The sequence below is a fragment of the Hemicordylus capensis genome, chromosome 6, assembly GCF_027244095.1.
Source record: "Hemicordylus capensis ecotype Gifberg chromosome 6, rHemCap1.1.pri, whole genome shotgun sequence".
Taxonomy (NCBI): domain Eukaryota; kingdom Metazoa; phylum Chordata; class Lepidosauria; order Squamata; family Cordylidae; genus Hemicordylus; species Hemicordylus capensis.
In genome coordinates, this window is record NC_069662.1 from 92,890,152 (window position 1) to 92,905,932 (window position 15,781).

The 15,781-nt window shown below is 44.9% G+C and overlaps 1 protein-coding gene across 6 annotated transcripts in view; it reads right to left on the reverse strand.

Annotated features, from left to right (window-relative positions):
• Positions 1-15,781, reverse strand: part of ITPRID1 (ITPR interacting domain containing 1) — a 77,735-nt gene that overhangs the window by 33,799 nt on the left and 28,155 nt on the right. For all 6 annotated transcript variants that reach the window (XM_053264827.1, XM_053264826.1, XM_053264825.1 and 3 more), the window contains 2 exons: positions 10,896-11,476; positions 8,305-8,359 (listed from right to left, as the gene is read on the reverse strand). In XM_053264827.1, the coding sequence (XP_053120802.1) occupies positions 8,305-8,359; positions 10,896-11,476 (636 nt within the window). The remainder of the gene's footprint in view (positions 1-8,304; positions 8,360-10,895; positions 11,477-15,781) is intronic.

Sequence of the window (15,781 nt, forward strand, 5' to 3'; positions counted from 1 at the left end):
GCAAATGGAGGAAAGGTTATGCATAACTGTCGTTGGCTGGAATTCACCCCTACCTCCTGTTCCCAGTTGTCTGGCAGTGACCTGGGTTCTCAGACTCAAGTCTATCATTGAATGTTTAATTGCAGCTTAATGCAATCACTTCTGCCAGTCTAAGACTGGATTAGAATCTCCTATGAGAAGCCATAAACCAAGAGTGGCCAACGTGAGGTTCTCCAGTTGCTGTTGGATTATGACTCCCATCATCCCCAGCCACAATAAACTGTGACTAAAGATAATGGGGGTTGTGATCAGCAAAAGCTGGAGAGCCTCAGATTGGCCAACCTCCCCCCCCCCCATCAACATTAGGGAAGGGTTTAAGCTGACAAGAGCTGTGCATTGCAGTGACTAGGGAAGAGGTGGAGTAGCAAGAACTCCTCACCATCATTTCCCTCACAAAAGAATCCTGTGAAAATACTCTTAAAAATGAATAATGGTTATTCAAATATAGGGCCATGCATTACATAATTTTTACCCATAGTTATATCTTGAAAAGTGCAGAAATTCATCACACACACACACACACACACACACACACACACACACACACACACACAAACCCATATCATCTCACAGGAAATCTATGAGGTACATTTTGAAGAAGCATGACAAGGAAAGAAAAAAACCTGGTAGTACATAATACCTTTCACTGCAATCAGCATTTGGCAAGCAACTACCATCTGTGAAAACCAATAGAACTTGCCCCGATGCCATTAGAAACAGGGAAATCATTGTGGTGCTCTTTCTCGCCATCAAGCAATCGTTCCCATATGTACTTTACAGGGGGATAATAAACAGGATTCACACTATTGGAACACAGTCAATTAAGAAAAATACCGATTGCCTTCTGCAGATATTCCCATGGTGCCAAACTGTATGTGAAGAGATGGCAGGGAGAAGAAGGAGGAGGAGGAGGTGGAGTGAAGGTGTGATAATTAAAAGAATTGCCACTCAATAAGTCACAGGAGCTAATGTGTCAGCTCCGCATGCTGGGGAGGTAGAATGTACCCAGCTGCTGGAAAGACTCAAGTGTGGTTTGGTCCCTGGCACCACTTGTTGGGACAAGATGAATCACAAATGCTGTGAAAGTGAGTTTCCATACTACCATGTGCCAGATGGAGGTGGTTACTTCTCTGATTGATTGCCTCTTGGGCTGCAAAGGGGGCTTTTCTGCCAGCTAATGCTGTTGTGCTGGCACAGTAGCTTCAAGGGATCAGCCTTTCTTTCTTTGGTCAATGCCCCCTCAGAAAAACCTGCTCACAGCTGGAGGGGGGAGGGGAAGAAACAATCGGTGGCGGGGGCGGAGGAGAGGAACAATCCAGAAAGCAGACCTGAAGGAAGAGATGGAGGCAAATGATGCCTCCATGTCCTAACACCATTCCCATTACAATGCGATATCAACCATGTGCTATGTTAGGGGTAAGGGGCAAAACAACCCTGAAGCATCTTTTAGTAACATTGATGAATTTCCCAAAAGGCTGATGAGAAATTGGAGGAATGACCAGGGAGAATGCCTACGTATAAGATGACAACTCTGATTCCAAGTGGCGAAGATGAAACCCTTACAACAGATGAGTCTGGGTGCAAATAAGGGCAAGGCTACCATGAGAAGGATGCTTGTTCCTCATTGTGCACCACCTTCCTCGGCTTTGGAGTGCCCAGCAGCCGGTATCCTCCATTGTGAGCTTTACCACCATCTATATATTGCCAAAAATATAAGGACAGTCTCTTACTGGGAGCTAGCTGTCCGTCAGACATTTGCTGGGTCCTAATACAGGACGGCGAGCAAAGCTTCATTACAGAACAATGGCGTTTGCTGCCAGAGCATACAGATTTGAATAAACAACAAATAAGCAACATCTGCTCCAGCATATGTGTATGGTGGGAAAAAAGTCACAAAATAAAAGAATTTGTAAATGCCAAAAGCAACACTAAACTGCCAGTGCTACTGTAGAGTGAATTTTTAATTGCACATGCATACAAGGCAGGCTGTGGGTATTAGTCTCACATATGTCTGGTTGCTGCCAACCTGGGAGTATAGATGAATTTAATTAAATAAGGATTATCCCTTCTCCCCAGTACAATTACTTATTTATAACAATGATAAAATTGCCTAATAAAAAAATGTAATATTTTGTTGTTGTTTTTAAAAACACAGCATTGCTTGAAAATGCTCTAGTATTCCTTGTAAGTCATTTAGGGATGCTTGGGGTTTGAGTGTCTTTTAGAATTAAGTCTCTGCATTCTGCTAAAGGGGAGGAAAAGACGAAAGGAACATCTTGATGAAGCCTGGCACAGAGAGGCAGCCAAAATCTGCATTCAGGAGAGACGACATACAGCAGCCAAGGTTTGGTCTTTCACTGGAGTGTGTGTGTGCGCGTGTGCGCGCATGAGGGCGCGCACATGTACAAAATTAAGCAATTGGATATGAACAGAGGCTTGGCCACAGAGGTAAGGGACACTATCACACTGGAAGGGATTTCCATTACACACACATTCTAACAAATTATCCGCGTAACCCAAGTATTACATGGTATCTCCCTCTTTCATTCTCAGTTGGATCTGTCTTACAGGGCAGGCAGTACTCTTAACTAGCACTAGCAAACGTGACCTGACTCAAAGTGAATAAATTAGAGGAGAATGTGTCTTTTGTTTGTTTGTATTAATCTGCCCATTCCATACTTGAAGTCTCAGAGCAGGTAATCTCATTCCAAAACTCTGTAAAGTTTTGTACATGTACAATGCTGGTGTAGAAATAATTTTAAAAAACATGAAAAGTAATAAAACACCAACTTTTAAATTAAACTGATACACTATATCCCTCTTTACAGGCACAATTTCTTATGTGAGTCACAGTTTGTAAAGCACTATGCATCTAAAACAAGGAATTATTGAAGCAGGACCCGGGTGCCTTACTCTGAGCCATAGCGATCATCATGTGCCAGAGGAAGGAACTGCTGCCTTAGTCTCTGCTGCACTTCAGCACCATCAGATGGCCAGAGGGCGGTATTGCAATTCTCAGTTCAGCAAGGGTCATGTGAGGCCATTAGAATGGCTTCGACTAATATAGCTACTGACTCTGGCTTAGTTTCTCAGTCTGAGCAACTGGTCCTCTGGCACAGGCAAAGCTGGTTTCAGATTACCCATCCATACTTACCTGCTTGGCTGACTGACTACTTCCTTGAACAACTGGTTCTTCCAGCACAGGCCAAGCTGATTTCAGACTACCTGTCCCAATTTATTTGCTTGACTGACTGACTGACTGACTGCTTGCCAGCTCCATCGAGACTGGCAGCCCTGACACAAAAGCTCTCGAGCCATAGCTGGGTCTACGCATACAAGAGAATGAAGTGGGAAGGGGAAGAATGTCAAGCTGGTAGAATGGCATAACTTCAGATAATAGGTGGGCAAATCACATTCTGAAACCACGTCCCACATTTTAAAAGTCCTGCAAATGGAAAAACTAGTGTATTTTGTTATTTGGGGGGTTTAGCACAGGGTGGCACAGGCCACCTGGCCCAAGCTCACCCAGCACCGGAGGCAGCAGGCCAAGCTGGCAACCCTCATCTCAAATCCCCCCACAAGCCCTGCTAACCTTTATTTCTCCTTGGTGTGCAAAGCCTGCTGAGAAGCAACTTTTCTCCCTTGTCCCCAACCCAAACCTTTGGGTTGTGCCTTTCCTCTTCAGGGGGCAGTGGTGAACTGCTACCACCACTCAGGTTCCTCCTTGTCTATCTTCTGGTTTCTAATGTCCCTGTTTTCCCTGCCTGTGGTGGGGGCAAGGAAGAGAGCAGGAGGAAGTACGAGTCCACTTGCTCCATTTCCCGCTCCTCTAGGCAGGGAGAGTGGGGAAGTTAGAAAATGAGGAAGAGCCTGAGAGGAAGCGGCAGCCAAAGAGGTAGCAGTGGTGGCCAAATGGTTCCTCCATCATCACCAGACTGCTGCCTGAGGCCACTGCCTCACTGGCCCTCATGGAAGGGCCGGCCCTGAGGGAGTATTCAAAAATGTGATCCTCCAACAGAAGAGATGTTGTCTATCCTACTGTCTCACCAGACTCCTGCCTCATTCCACTGCATGTGTAGACTAGGCCTGAGGTGATGTGGGGTGACTTGAACTGAAAGCCTATTCACACATTGAAATAATCAATTGATTCTGTAGTCATCAAGTGATGAACACATATGCATAAACTGCCCAGAGTCATTACTGGAAGCTGTTGTGATTACTGAATGATAAGGATAGACATACAATCTTAGACACGCTGGTCTGAGGCTGAGACAAGTCACTAACTCTCAGTCTCACTGCCCAATCTCCAAAACATGCATTATGTTCACCAGATGTTATGAGCTTAAATCACTGTCACATTAAAATGGATATGTACATTATTGTAAATACTAATAAAACAGAAACAAAGTATGTGGAAAAGAAAGGAATAGAATTTTTCTGCAAACAATTTTGGAGATGTGCCTGCAAAAACAACAAAGCATTGTTATGGCCAGAGAGGGAAATTGTCAGAATATAGACTGCGTAATAAATTTTGAGTCTTCATGCATAGGCTTTCCTGGTGACACTGCAGCCATTTGACTAGACCTTTGTGAATAATGCATAGGGTCAATGGATGATGATGATGATGATGATGATGATAACAAAAACTTTGTTAGCTGCCCCATAACAAATTTTTCTGGGCGGCTCACAACACAACATTAAAACATGAAATAAAAACACATAACACATTAAATCATAACAGACCCAAAGGGCGGGGGGATACAGAATAAAATAAAATAAAATAAAATAAAATAAAATAAAATACAAAGCAATTTTAAAACTCTTTTAAAATCAGTTAAAAATCAAATTTTAAAATCAAAATGTAAAAGGCCTGAGTGAACAAAAAGGTCTTTATCTGACATCTAAGAGAACGAAGTGATGAAGCCAGGCAAACCTCATTGGGGAGGCTATTCCATAAATGCAGTGCAACCATCAAAAAGGCCCTCTCCCTAGTAGCCACCCACCTCACCTCATTTGGCAGGGGCACTCAGAGGAGGGCCTCTGAAGAAGATCTTAAGGTCCAGGTTAGAACACATGGGACAAGGTACTCACACTGCTAATCCGGTCCCAATTCATTTAGGGCTTTAAAAGTTAAAACCAGCACCTTGAATTGGGTTTGGAAACGGACTGGGAGCCACTGCAGTGGACAAAGCACTGGCATAATATGCTCAAAACATCCAATCCCAGTTAATAATCTTGCAGCCCTAGTTTGTACTAGCTGCAGTTTCTGGACTGTTTTCAAAGGCAGTTCCATATACAATGCATTGCAGTAATCTAAGCAAGGGGTTACCAGAGCATGAGTAACTGTGGCCAAGCTATCTCTCCCCAGGTAAGGTCACAGTTGGCATTTCAGATGAAATCGGTAAAAGGTGTTCTGAGCCACAGAGGCCACTTGAGCATCTAGTGACAATGCTGGATCAATGAGTACCCCCAAAGTGCGAACCTAGTCCTTTGGGGGAAGTGTAAACAGGCTGAATACAACCAGCAGTGTTCAGCAACTCACCACTGAAGCAACTCTTTGCCGAGAGATGGCACACTCATTCCAGCAAAAAACCACTTTGAAATGATCTTCTTCTACTACCTCCCTCCATTTTCACAGTGGCAACACTCGTTGCCATCACCACCTGCCTCAGAGAGCACTTTCTGGCTTCCCTCACATGCTGCTGCCAGGCTAGTAATGAAGAGGGGGAGCATGCAGAAAAGAATGGGCAGTGGAGTGTGCACTAAATCAGGTGACTGTGGAGGTGGGTGTTTGCAAACAAAAAAAGGAGGGGTGAATAAGTGGAGAAGGTGGCATTTGGTGCCCTGCCTCAGTGAATTCTTTATTCACGACCCAAGGTCAGCATAACATGACATAAACAAAACGTGTCATAACACAGGAAAATACAATTAAAAGAAGGAAATATGTAAATGTGTAGATAAATATCCATGGATAAAGAAAAACTCAAGAAAAACTCAAGAAAAACTCGCTGCCATAACAATACTGCAATAGAACAGAATTTGGCCACCTTAAAGGTGACATCTAAAGTTCTATCCGCAAGAAGATAAGAAACATAAAAATCTCCTGAGCAACCTGAGAAAGGTGTCAGAAGAGGAGTTAATAAGGAGCATCTTACATCTCTATATAATAGAGAGCACAACAAAACATGTTGGATGGATTCAGCTTCCCCCATACCACATGTGCATAATTTATCCTCCCTAGAGATCCCCAGAAACCTCCCTGAGAGCACTGCTGAAGGTAGCACGTCATGTCTTGCTCTAAAAAAGGCCCTCTGATAATACATCATACTCAAAGCATTCAAATAGGCAGCAGGGCCCCAACTAGAACTGCTCAAACCCAACCTCCTTTTAGTACAATCAGGGATTCGGGAGAGCTCTTGTTGAATTCAAAAGCTCTTCCTCAGTTACACTGAGGTCTTTGGATTGCAGTAGTGTGGGGTTGGGACAGACTACCAGTGATCTCACCATCCCTAAACATGGTGAAACAGCTTCACTCCCTAACACAGGTATACATAAAAAATACTATAGAAGCGGAGGCAAAAAGGTAGGAAGGTAACTAAGTAGACAGCTTTATTCTGCTCACCTGGCATTACAATAGGATAGAGCTTTCTGAAGACTTGAAAGTGCCTTATACAGAGTGAGATCGTTGGTTAATACAGTACTGTTTACTGATAGGCTGGCAGCAGCTCTCTAGGGTTTCCCATAGGATTCTTTTCCCTCAGTTGCCAGGGATTGAACATGGGACCTTCAACATGCAAAGCATGTCTTCTACCACTGAGCTACTATGGCCCCAATTCCTTTAGCTGCTATGTATCTGTCGTCCTTTCATTGTGACATGGCTACAGAAGCAAGTGATGGAAACATACTTCCCACCTTACATATTATTTCTCACCTCATATTTATAAATTTTCTCACCACTTCAAAAGCATCTAAGTACAACAGGTAACCTGATCCACAGATGCACTGATTACTAAGACAGTTCTGGTTGTCCATTTCACCCAATAACAAAGTCCTACATCAGCTGCAAAACTGTATCATGCAATTGCATTTACCATTAAATCATGCTCATTTCCATCTTTGAGATCTGTATTACACAGATATCATTATTAAAATATCAGTATAATTACACTTCCATATCCAAACATATTGCATTATCCACTGAAGCCCAACAGAGCATGGGAGAAAATGGTATCTATGCATTTCACTCCGCTCTGTTTCAGACTTGTGTCCTCAGTCTATTTCACTAATGCAACACTGTCATTTTGATCAGTGCTTTGTGAAGCAAATTCTCTTGGCTCTTCTTACTACTTCATACCTCTGTAAATACATGTAGAAGCAGGTTGCCCTTTCTACAGGCATCTTAAAATGGCTTTTGTTGTGGTAGTATTTGCAGCGGGGAAGTAATTTGCCTAGGAACCAAGAGGTTGCTGGTTCGAATCCCCACTGGTATGTTTCCCAGACTATGGGAAACACCTATATTGGACAGCAGCAATATAGGAAGGTGCTGAAAGGCATCATCTCATACTGCATGGGAGATGGCAATGGGAAACCCCTCCTGTATTCTACCAAAGACAACCACAGGGTTCTGTGGTTGCCAGGAGTCAACACCGATTTGATGGCACAACTTTACTTTATGAAGATTTTGGATCATTTCACATATTGCAAAGCAACACATCTGAGTCTGCCATATTGTGTACATGGAACAGGAAGTCACAGCCAATCCTGGCTCTCCAATAATTATACCTGCAGACACAACCACACATTCAAAATAAATAAATAGTATTACATTCTCAGTGGCCTGAGGAATTTTCAGGAGAGTTGTTGTAAAGAAGGATTATGCAGATAATGCATGTAGGAAAAGCACTATAGAGATTATAAGCAGTAATTAAAGACTACACCTAACTCAAGGTGACTTACTGAACAAAAGAGTAACTCTTTTATGTTTTGTAGAAAACACCATGTTATCATCAACCACTTTTACTAACTTCTATACAACTCCCCTGTCCACTTCAACTAGTCTTCAGCAAACATCCCATTGGTCCACATAAAGCCCTCCTTCAAAATAGATCAGATTAATTGGTTGAGTCATGACATCAGGGAGTGGGGCTGTGAGGGAAGCATTTGGTTGACCAATCAGTTCATATCTCTGGCATTTATATCTCTGAGGCTCTTCTGTACAGCAACTTTGTAAAAATATATAGAGCAGTTATTTTTGCTAATACCCACCTGAAGTGCTTTCAAGAGGATTTCCCCATGAAGATTCATCCTCAAAGCTCTGGATCTGAGACAGAAAAAAACACTCCTCAAAGCAGCTTGTTTTTATTATTAAAAGTATATTTCTTCTCTTTCACATTAGGATTTCAAACAAAAACAACACTTAACCGTCCAGATGTTTTTCTGTTGTTGGTACCTTTCTTTATTAAAAAAAAAATGTTTGCGTTTCAGTTGTACTGAAGTCTATAGCACATGTTTCTTCCACATGCCACAGTTGTTGGGTCAATGCACAGGGTTGCCAACTGGAAATCTTTTCGAACAATAATAATAATAAAAATGCTACTGAAATAGCAATCCAGGCATACACAACTTATGATGTACCAAATCAAACACATCCCACTAACCATGTACAAAGGCCTGCAATGCCTTTGACACAGGGGCTGCTATGAAGTGCAGTCTAACGGATCTGAAAGGCTCTGTGCAGGACTTTAAGTGAAGCTGCAAGATAAGCCCTAATGCTTTTAAAACCCAGTAGCTGCAGAAATCTCATTACTGCATTTATCCACATTTGTGACAATGGGGATAAAGATGGTAAAGCTGCTTCTACAGCCACTGGGTTTTAAAAGCATCAGGGCTTATCTTGAGGCTTCGCTGCAGCCCCACACAGAGCCTTACAGCTCCATTAGACTGTTGATCATGTCGGCCACTATCTCCCCTTTTTATGAGGCTGAAGCAGGCTCCCGATTCCCAGTTCCATATTCACTCCAGAACTGTGTGAACAGACTAAATAAGGAACTAAGGAAGCTCTTTTACTTCCAGTCCCAGGAAAGAAGCAAGAATTAGAAGTTTCCCCCTGAGCCTGTAATGGGCTCTTATACTTAGCCGCTGGCTTGTGTTGGGCGTGTTAAGTCACAGGTTCTGCAGGCCTGTATTAATCTATTTTGCAGATAAATTTGGTTCACTTAGGAAATTAAATATAAATGTTGGCTTCTTTATAGTTCTCCTTATGCACTTGTAATCAGTCATTTGGCATTAACGTGTGTGGAGGATCCATGTACACTGCTCTGAGCTCCTTGGAGGATGAGCAGAATATAAATGTATAAGTAAGTAAGTAAATAAATATTTACTACAGTTCTTTGCAATAGCCTCTGTCACCTCCTTGACACTTTCAAGGATATTCCTTCGATTTGGCTGGTATATGACCATAATCAAGTAAAGTAGTGATAATTCTATTCCTAAGTCTGTTGAGCCCAAATCTTTTTGCCTACTCTAAGACTTTGCTCCCAAACACATGTTCTTTCATTTCCATATCTACAACTGGTTGCAGAAAGTGAAGGACAATCTGGCTTCAGTCACTAATCAGACGAACAAGAGTATAAATACCAGGTATTCTCAAATTTACTGTCGTAGGGCAATGGCTGTTTTTAATGTAGAATTTTAAATACTGTGCAAGATACATGCACAAACAAGATTGGGAGGACTTTTGAGATAAGTGGACCTATTGGAAATATAGTTGGAATACTGGAAATGTTATTCCTTTCCATACCTCACTTCATAAATGCATCACTCTTGTACATTTGCACTCATAACCGTTAAGTCTTATGTATTCCATCAGTCATGCCATACCATACTGCCCATATATAGACAGCTAAAGTGAACACAGGTTGGCACCTCAACCACCTACAACTGATATTCCATTTCAAGATCAATCCTTCTGTTTAGTGTATGAGACTTGGAACTATTTTCATCCTAACTTTCCAGTCATTGCTATTCTTCACATCACGATAGTTTCCAGATTAAGTATCTCTAGTACAATGGGGCCATGAAAGCTCGCTTTAGTACTTGCTTTAGGACTTCGGCAGGGTAAGGCATAAAATATTGCAGCATTGCAGCATTGCTTTTTGCAGACCTTCCCCCTCTTCAAGATACAACAAATATTCCGCTTTTCAACAAAAAGTTTCCAAAGCTTCCATTCATTCAGAGAAAGAATGCTGAGATGCAAATTTATCCAGCTACAAAGCAATCTGCTCTAGTTTTCATTAAGGTCATTCACATGACCTTAGAGAGATAGTGGGGAGGAGGGCTGGGGAGAAGGCAGGAGCCTACCTGCCTTCCCCCCACATGATCCGAGTCCGCAGAGGGCTCTGCCATTTGCGTACCCATATGAGCAGCACGGCAGTGTCTAGAGCAGCAACCAGGAGGTGGAGGAAAGTCAGCTGGACCTTCCAATATCCCACAATGCACCACACAAGCAGAACGGTGCACTGGGATATCCCTGGGTGCCAGGATGCTCCTTCCTCCAGTCTTCATTGTAGGTATGGCTGCTGGCAGCACTAAAGGAGCTGCCAGTAGCCCACTCATTCACACAGTGAGGTAGGAGCCCTGCACACATCCTCCTATGTCACTTTTAGCCCGGGTTTCAAACTCAGGCTACCCAGCAGAAGAGCACCAGGATCAGGAGCAATCCCGGTGCTTCTCACAACCAGCCCAACCCAGGCTGGCACTGCCCTACCCAGGTAGGGCTGGTTGTGAGAACGACCTCATTCTATATCTAATATACCTTCATTTCCTTTCTATGTGCAACATACAGCGATCTGTCTTACCTCTTCCATTTCAAAGGAATCTGTAGGCTTGCAGTTTAAACCAGATACCTTCCTGAGCATATGGGTCACAAGCAAATTAGGTTCCTTCCGTGCTCTGTCTTTTATAGGTATCTCAGAAGTGGAAGGAAGGTGGACCTGTTTGATAGGCAGATAAGGCAATAACCGAGTCTTGCTTGCTATGAATTGTGGAAGTTGGGTGATAGCCATTGCTTCCTCCTCGCTTGGAAACTGCTCCTCTTTTAGAGAAACCAAGGTAATACTTTCAGACAGGCCAGCCCTAGCTGCTAAGCATTTGTCCATGTCAACAGCAAAAGAGAGGTCTTCTTTGGTCTTGCATGTGCCAGCGTGTCGATAAGCTTGAGGGCCATGCAAAGTTGTCTGTCTAGATGCTTTTTTCAAGAGCTGACCTAGTCTCTTCCGCTTTGCCTGTGTGACCACAACTCTGCCCTTGGAAGTGCCTGCGGTGCCCGTTTCCTTTCCATTTCTCTCTTCCGACTTCTGCTGCATAGTGTTGATGTCACTCAGCAAAGAAGAAAAGGCACTCGTTACATGATCCAGGACTTGCAATTGTCGAAAACGCCCTTACATATAGGAGAGAAGAAAACATGTGCATTTATTTGTTTAGTTATGGACCAAATCTACAAAACATTTCCTAAACAAAAATGAATTCAATCATATGAAGTCATGCACATGAGTAACATCACAGAAAGATTTCCACCCACCATACAGATTCCAGGAGTTTAATGCACAGAAGGCATTAAACACATGTAGGAGCCCTTTATATATTCCCAGAGGTGCTGTTTTTCCTCAGAGCAATGCTTAAAAGACCAAATGTGTGGAGAAAGGTCCTGAGACAGAGCCTACACTATCACTCTCTGCCTCATCACCCCAGCTGCACAGGAGCTGCTCACTGAGAAGCAGTTCCCGGGTGGCTAAGGTACATTTAAAGGGCTCTATTGCGGGGTCGTTAGGGCCAGGACTTGAGCCAGGCTAAAGTATGGATCTTGAGCTTATCACTGTAATTCAACTATTCCTGAATACTGGTTCCAGCATGACATCTCTGTATTCTTACACTTAGCCCTAAACTTATATTTAGCCCCTACAAACTGCACTTCTATCATTTTCAAACAGAGGCGTATCTAGGGAAAATAGCGCCTAGGGCAAGCACTGAAATTGTGCCCCCCGCAAACATCTGAGGTAAGCCACCTGGGTTCTGTCATACGCCCTGTCTGTGCGAGGGGAGCCAGGATGCCCGGGAAGCAGGGGACGTTAGAAAGGGGTGGTGGGAGTGCCCGGGTCTGCCAGGAAGCCTGGGGGGGGAGGTGTCTCTGCCCTCCCCATAAGAGAGGACCAGCTCAGAGAAACAGAATGCGTCGAATGGAGAACGTCTGGGTTCTATTTCTGGCTGTGGGAAGGGTGCTGGGGGCGGGGGGGAATGAGAACCAGGACGCCTGGGTTCTATTCCTGATGGGGGAAGAGAAAGGAAACGGAGGTGGGAGCAAGGAAGCCGAGAGCGGGGTGCTGTGCAGCAGGACGCCCCTGAGCTCTGGGCCTGGTTCCAGCCCGCCCGAAGGGAGGATCTCCGGCGGAGCCAGGCGCGGCTGGAGGCATCCCTGCCGCCTGCCCGAGGCAGGCCCGGCGCTCAGCGCAGCTCCCGGCCAGCTGGCTCCGGAGGCGCCCGGCCCGCTCTCGCCCTACCTGGCTGCCACCGCTGCAGGCCAGGCCCGACGCGACCCCGCCTTCCCGGCTCACCTGGCGCTGCAGTCAGCACACACCTCTGCCCGTGGCACCTTCTGGGCCATCCTCAGCGGTGAGGCGGCCAGCTTGGGCCATGGCCGTGCGCCCCGCGCCGCGCCTCGGCTGCCTCTCACCCACGGGCGCCCCGCGCCACCACTTCCCGGGGCTGGGGCGGTGAGGCGAGCAGCGCATCCTGCCTTCCCCCTCCTTCCTTCCCTTCCTCCTGCAGGAAGCAGCCAGGCGGCGCGCAAGGCCGGCCCCCTGGAGGCGGAGCAAGCTTGCTAGCTGGCTGGCGTGTAGGGTGCACACCGACGCCGCTGCCCAGTGCCAGAGATGAGCAATGGGGGAAGGCCGCCAGTACCGGGGGAGGGGGGAGGGGGACTGCTCCTTGCGGACTGCTGCACCAAAAAAAAAAAAAACACACACACACACAAAAATTTTCGGCAAAGGCAGGGGATCGGCGGGGGCACGATTCTGGCGCCCCCTGCCAAGTGGCGCCCAGGGCACGTGCCCTGCCTGCCCCCCTATCATTACGCCCCTGTTTTCAAAACATTAGCACCAGCCAAACTAATAATTTTTCTTTCCTTCAAACAGAAGTACTTTTTCACAGAACGCATAATCAACTTGTAGAATTCTCTGCCACAAGATGTGGTGACAGCCAACAACCTGGATGGCTTTAAGAGGGGTTTGGATAACCTCATGGAGGAGAGGTCTATCAATGGTTACTAGTCAGAGGGCTATAGGCCACCTCCAGCCTCAAAGGCAGGATGCCTCTAACTACCAGTTGCAGGGGAGTAACAGCAGGAGAGAGTACACGCCCTCAACTCCTATAGGCTTTCAGTGGCATCTGGTGGGCCACTGTGGGAAACAGGATGCTGGACTAGATGGGCCTTGGGCCAGATCCAGCAGGGCTGTTCTTATGTCCTTAAACAGGATTGCAGACCTTCTGATTGCTTCTTCCTCTGAGAAACTGGGAGGTTTGTGATCATTCAGTGCCATCACACCAGCTCAGCCAATCAGCTATTAGAGGCTCTGCCACCACAAACACAAAACGATACAGGCATACAGATACAGTGCATCAGATTCTCATTTCAGTATCAAAGCTAGGAATTACTTTTCTGTGCACGTATGATAATTTAGTTGAATGGGCCATACAGAAAGCAACTCTGAATTGGAAATTGTCATAATAAAAACCCTTTCAGATGCTTAGAGCTGGCTGTTGTCCAAGAATACTTTGCAATGTTTATTAACAGCAATTATATACCTCAGTTGATTTCAATGAATAGTTCACTATATTAACCACCAGATGCCCCAGAGGCTAGATTCTTGGTTTCAGAGCATCAGGAAGCAAAAAAACAAGTATAATTTTAGCAGATAAACGAAGCTGCAACTTCACTGGCTGACACAGAGGCCTTTCATACAGGTTTTGTTAGACACTTATTTATATTGTTAAGGTAAATATTATTCTAAAACATGGCTATGAAAGTTTTAAAAGATCTGCTTCTGAATTTGGTGCATATAGAAAAGAGTGCTTCTGTAACACATTTAGGTATGTGTGGGGAATTTCACCTTCCCTGAATTTCAAAGGTGTTGCCACTTCTTTGAGAGAATCACAGGAGAGAACAGAGTGGAAATTGCTGAGATTCTTGTCTGTTGCTTTTTCTTGGGTGCTGTCAACACATGGCACACGTTCTTTATGAAGACTGTTAACAAACCTTCCAAAAGCATCATACAAGAAGGGCATATGCTAAGGATCCTTATAACATTCTCTCCATCTGCATTTCATCCCAAATTTTGGGATTCCAAAACACTTGATCCTGTTTTGTTTTTGGAAACCACTGCATTAGCTACCTGCCATTGTTCCATGTTTGAGTTCTGGATTTTGTCCAGATAGCTGTACATGCACAATGTATTGCAGTTTACAGTTTACATCATGTGCCTTATAGATTACTGACATACATGAGTTCATATGCCAATTGATTAAAACAATTGGCATAATAATAAAGAACCTTTTTATCAGCCATCTCCTCAATTTTTGAAGTGGAGGCTGCTGCCGAGCTGCCCTGGACGCAGGCCTTTTTGTTTTTGGCTGATGCCAGAGGTGCTACCAAATTCTCAGGGGGCCTCCTGCCCACCCGCCACCCTGCCAAGCCCCCCGTCTGCCAAGGCTCCACTCACATACCACAGGTGTGAGAAGAGCTGCGTCCATCCCCTTACTAGGTATCGTGACCACTGCTATTTTCTAGCCTGAGAAGGAATGGGGCATTCAGCCACTTACTGCCACATGAACTGGCCAGCAAGTAGTGGTTCCTGCAGCAGTGGCAGCAACAGGAGGAAGAGGGGGAGCAAGAGTGGCATCGGCCACGGCAGCAGCAGTGGCAGGGGGAGAGGGGGAGAGAGAGAGAGAGCACAAGATGTGCAATGACCAATCCAGAGCTGAGGGGCCTAGTAACGGCAAGAGGGGGAGGGGAGTGGCAAGCAAGGGGCCACCCACTAGGGTCTGTGTGGGCCATCAGTGGCTCACAGGTCACGCAATGAAATACAGTGCTTAATGTGATCATATAAAAGCATCAAGATTCCTTTTGTGCAAAAAGGAATCCTGATGTGACAATGCAATCACATCACAATTCCCTTTTGCCTGGTCAGGCATACACACTTGTGCACTTCAGAAACCTGTAAAAAAAAAAGGGATGAAGACTGAAAACTGCAGCGAACTAGACATGCACTATTTGCAAAATTAATTACAGAAATTATCCAAGTGAAACTAGAAGGTATACAGGGTAAAACATGGAGCAGTGGTTAGAATGTTAGGCTAGAACTGAAGTGATCCAGTGCAAATCCGAGGAACCTTTGTTAGGTCACATGGTAATGGCAATGTATTTATCACTCATTAGTTATAGGTAATAGAGATGTTTTTCCTGAAATGATAATTATGCTACTAGGATTATTATATTTTCTTGGAACTAAAACCTGAGGAAATGTTATTCTCCCCCTGAACTATGTGTTACACGCATTCTTATGTACCAAAAGCCAGATGGCTGCCTTTCCTAGGGAAAATGGCTGAGGTACTGGTTGAGCCCTGGGCCATAGATACAGTCGCTCCGGAGTGCCCTCTCCCAATAAGCAGAGCCCATGCAGCTCCATGGTTC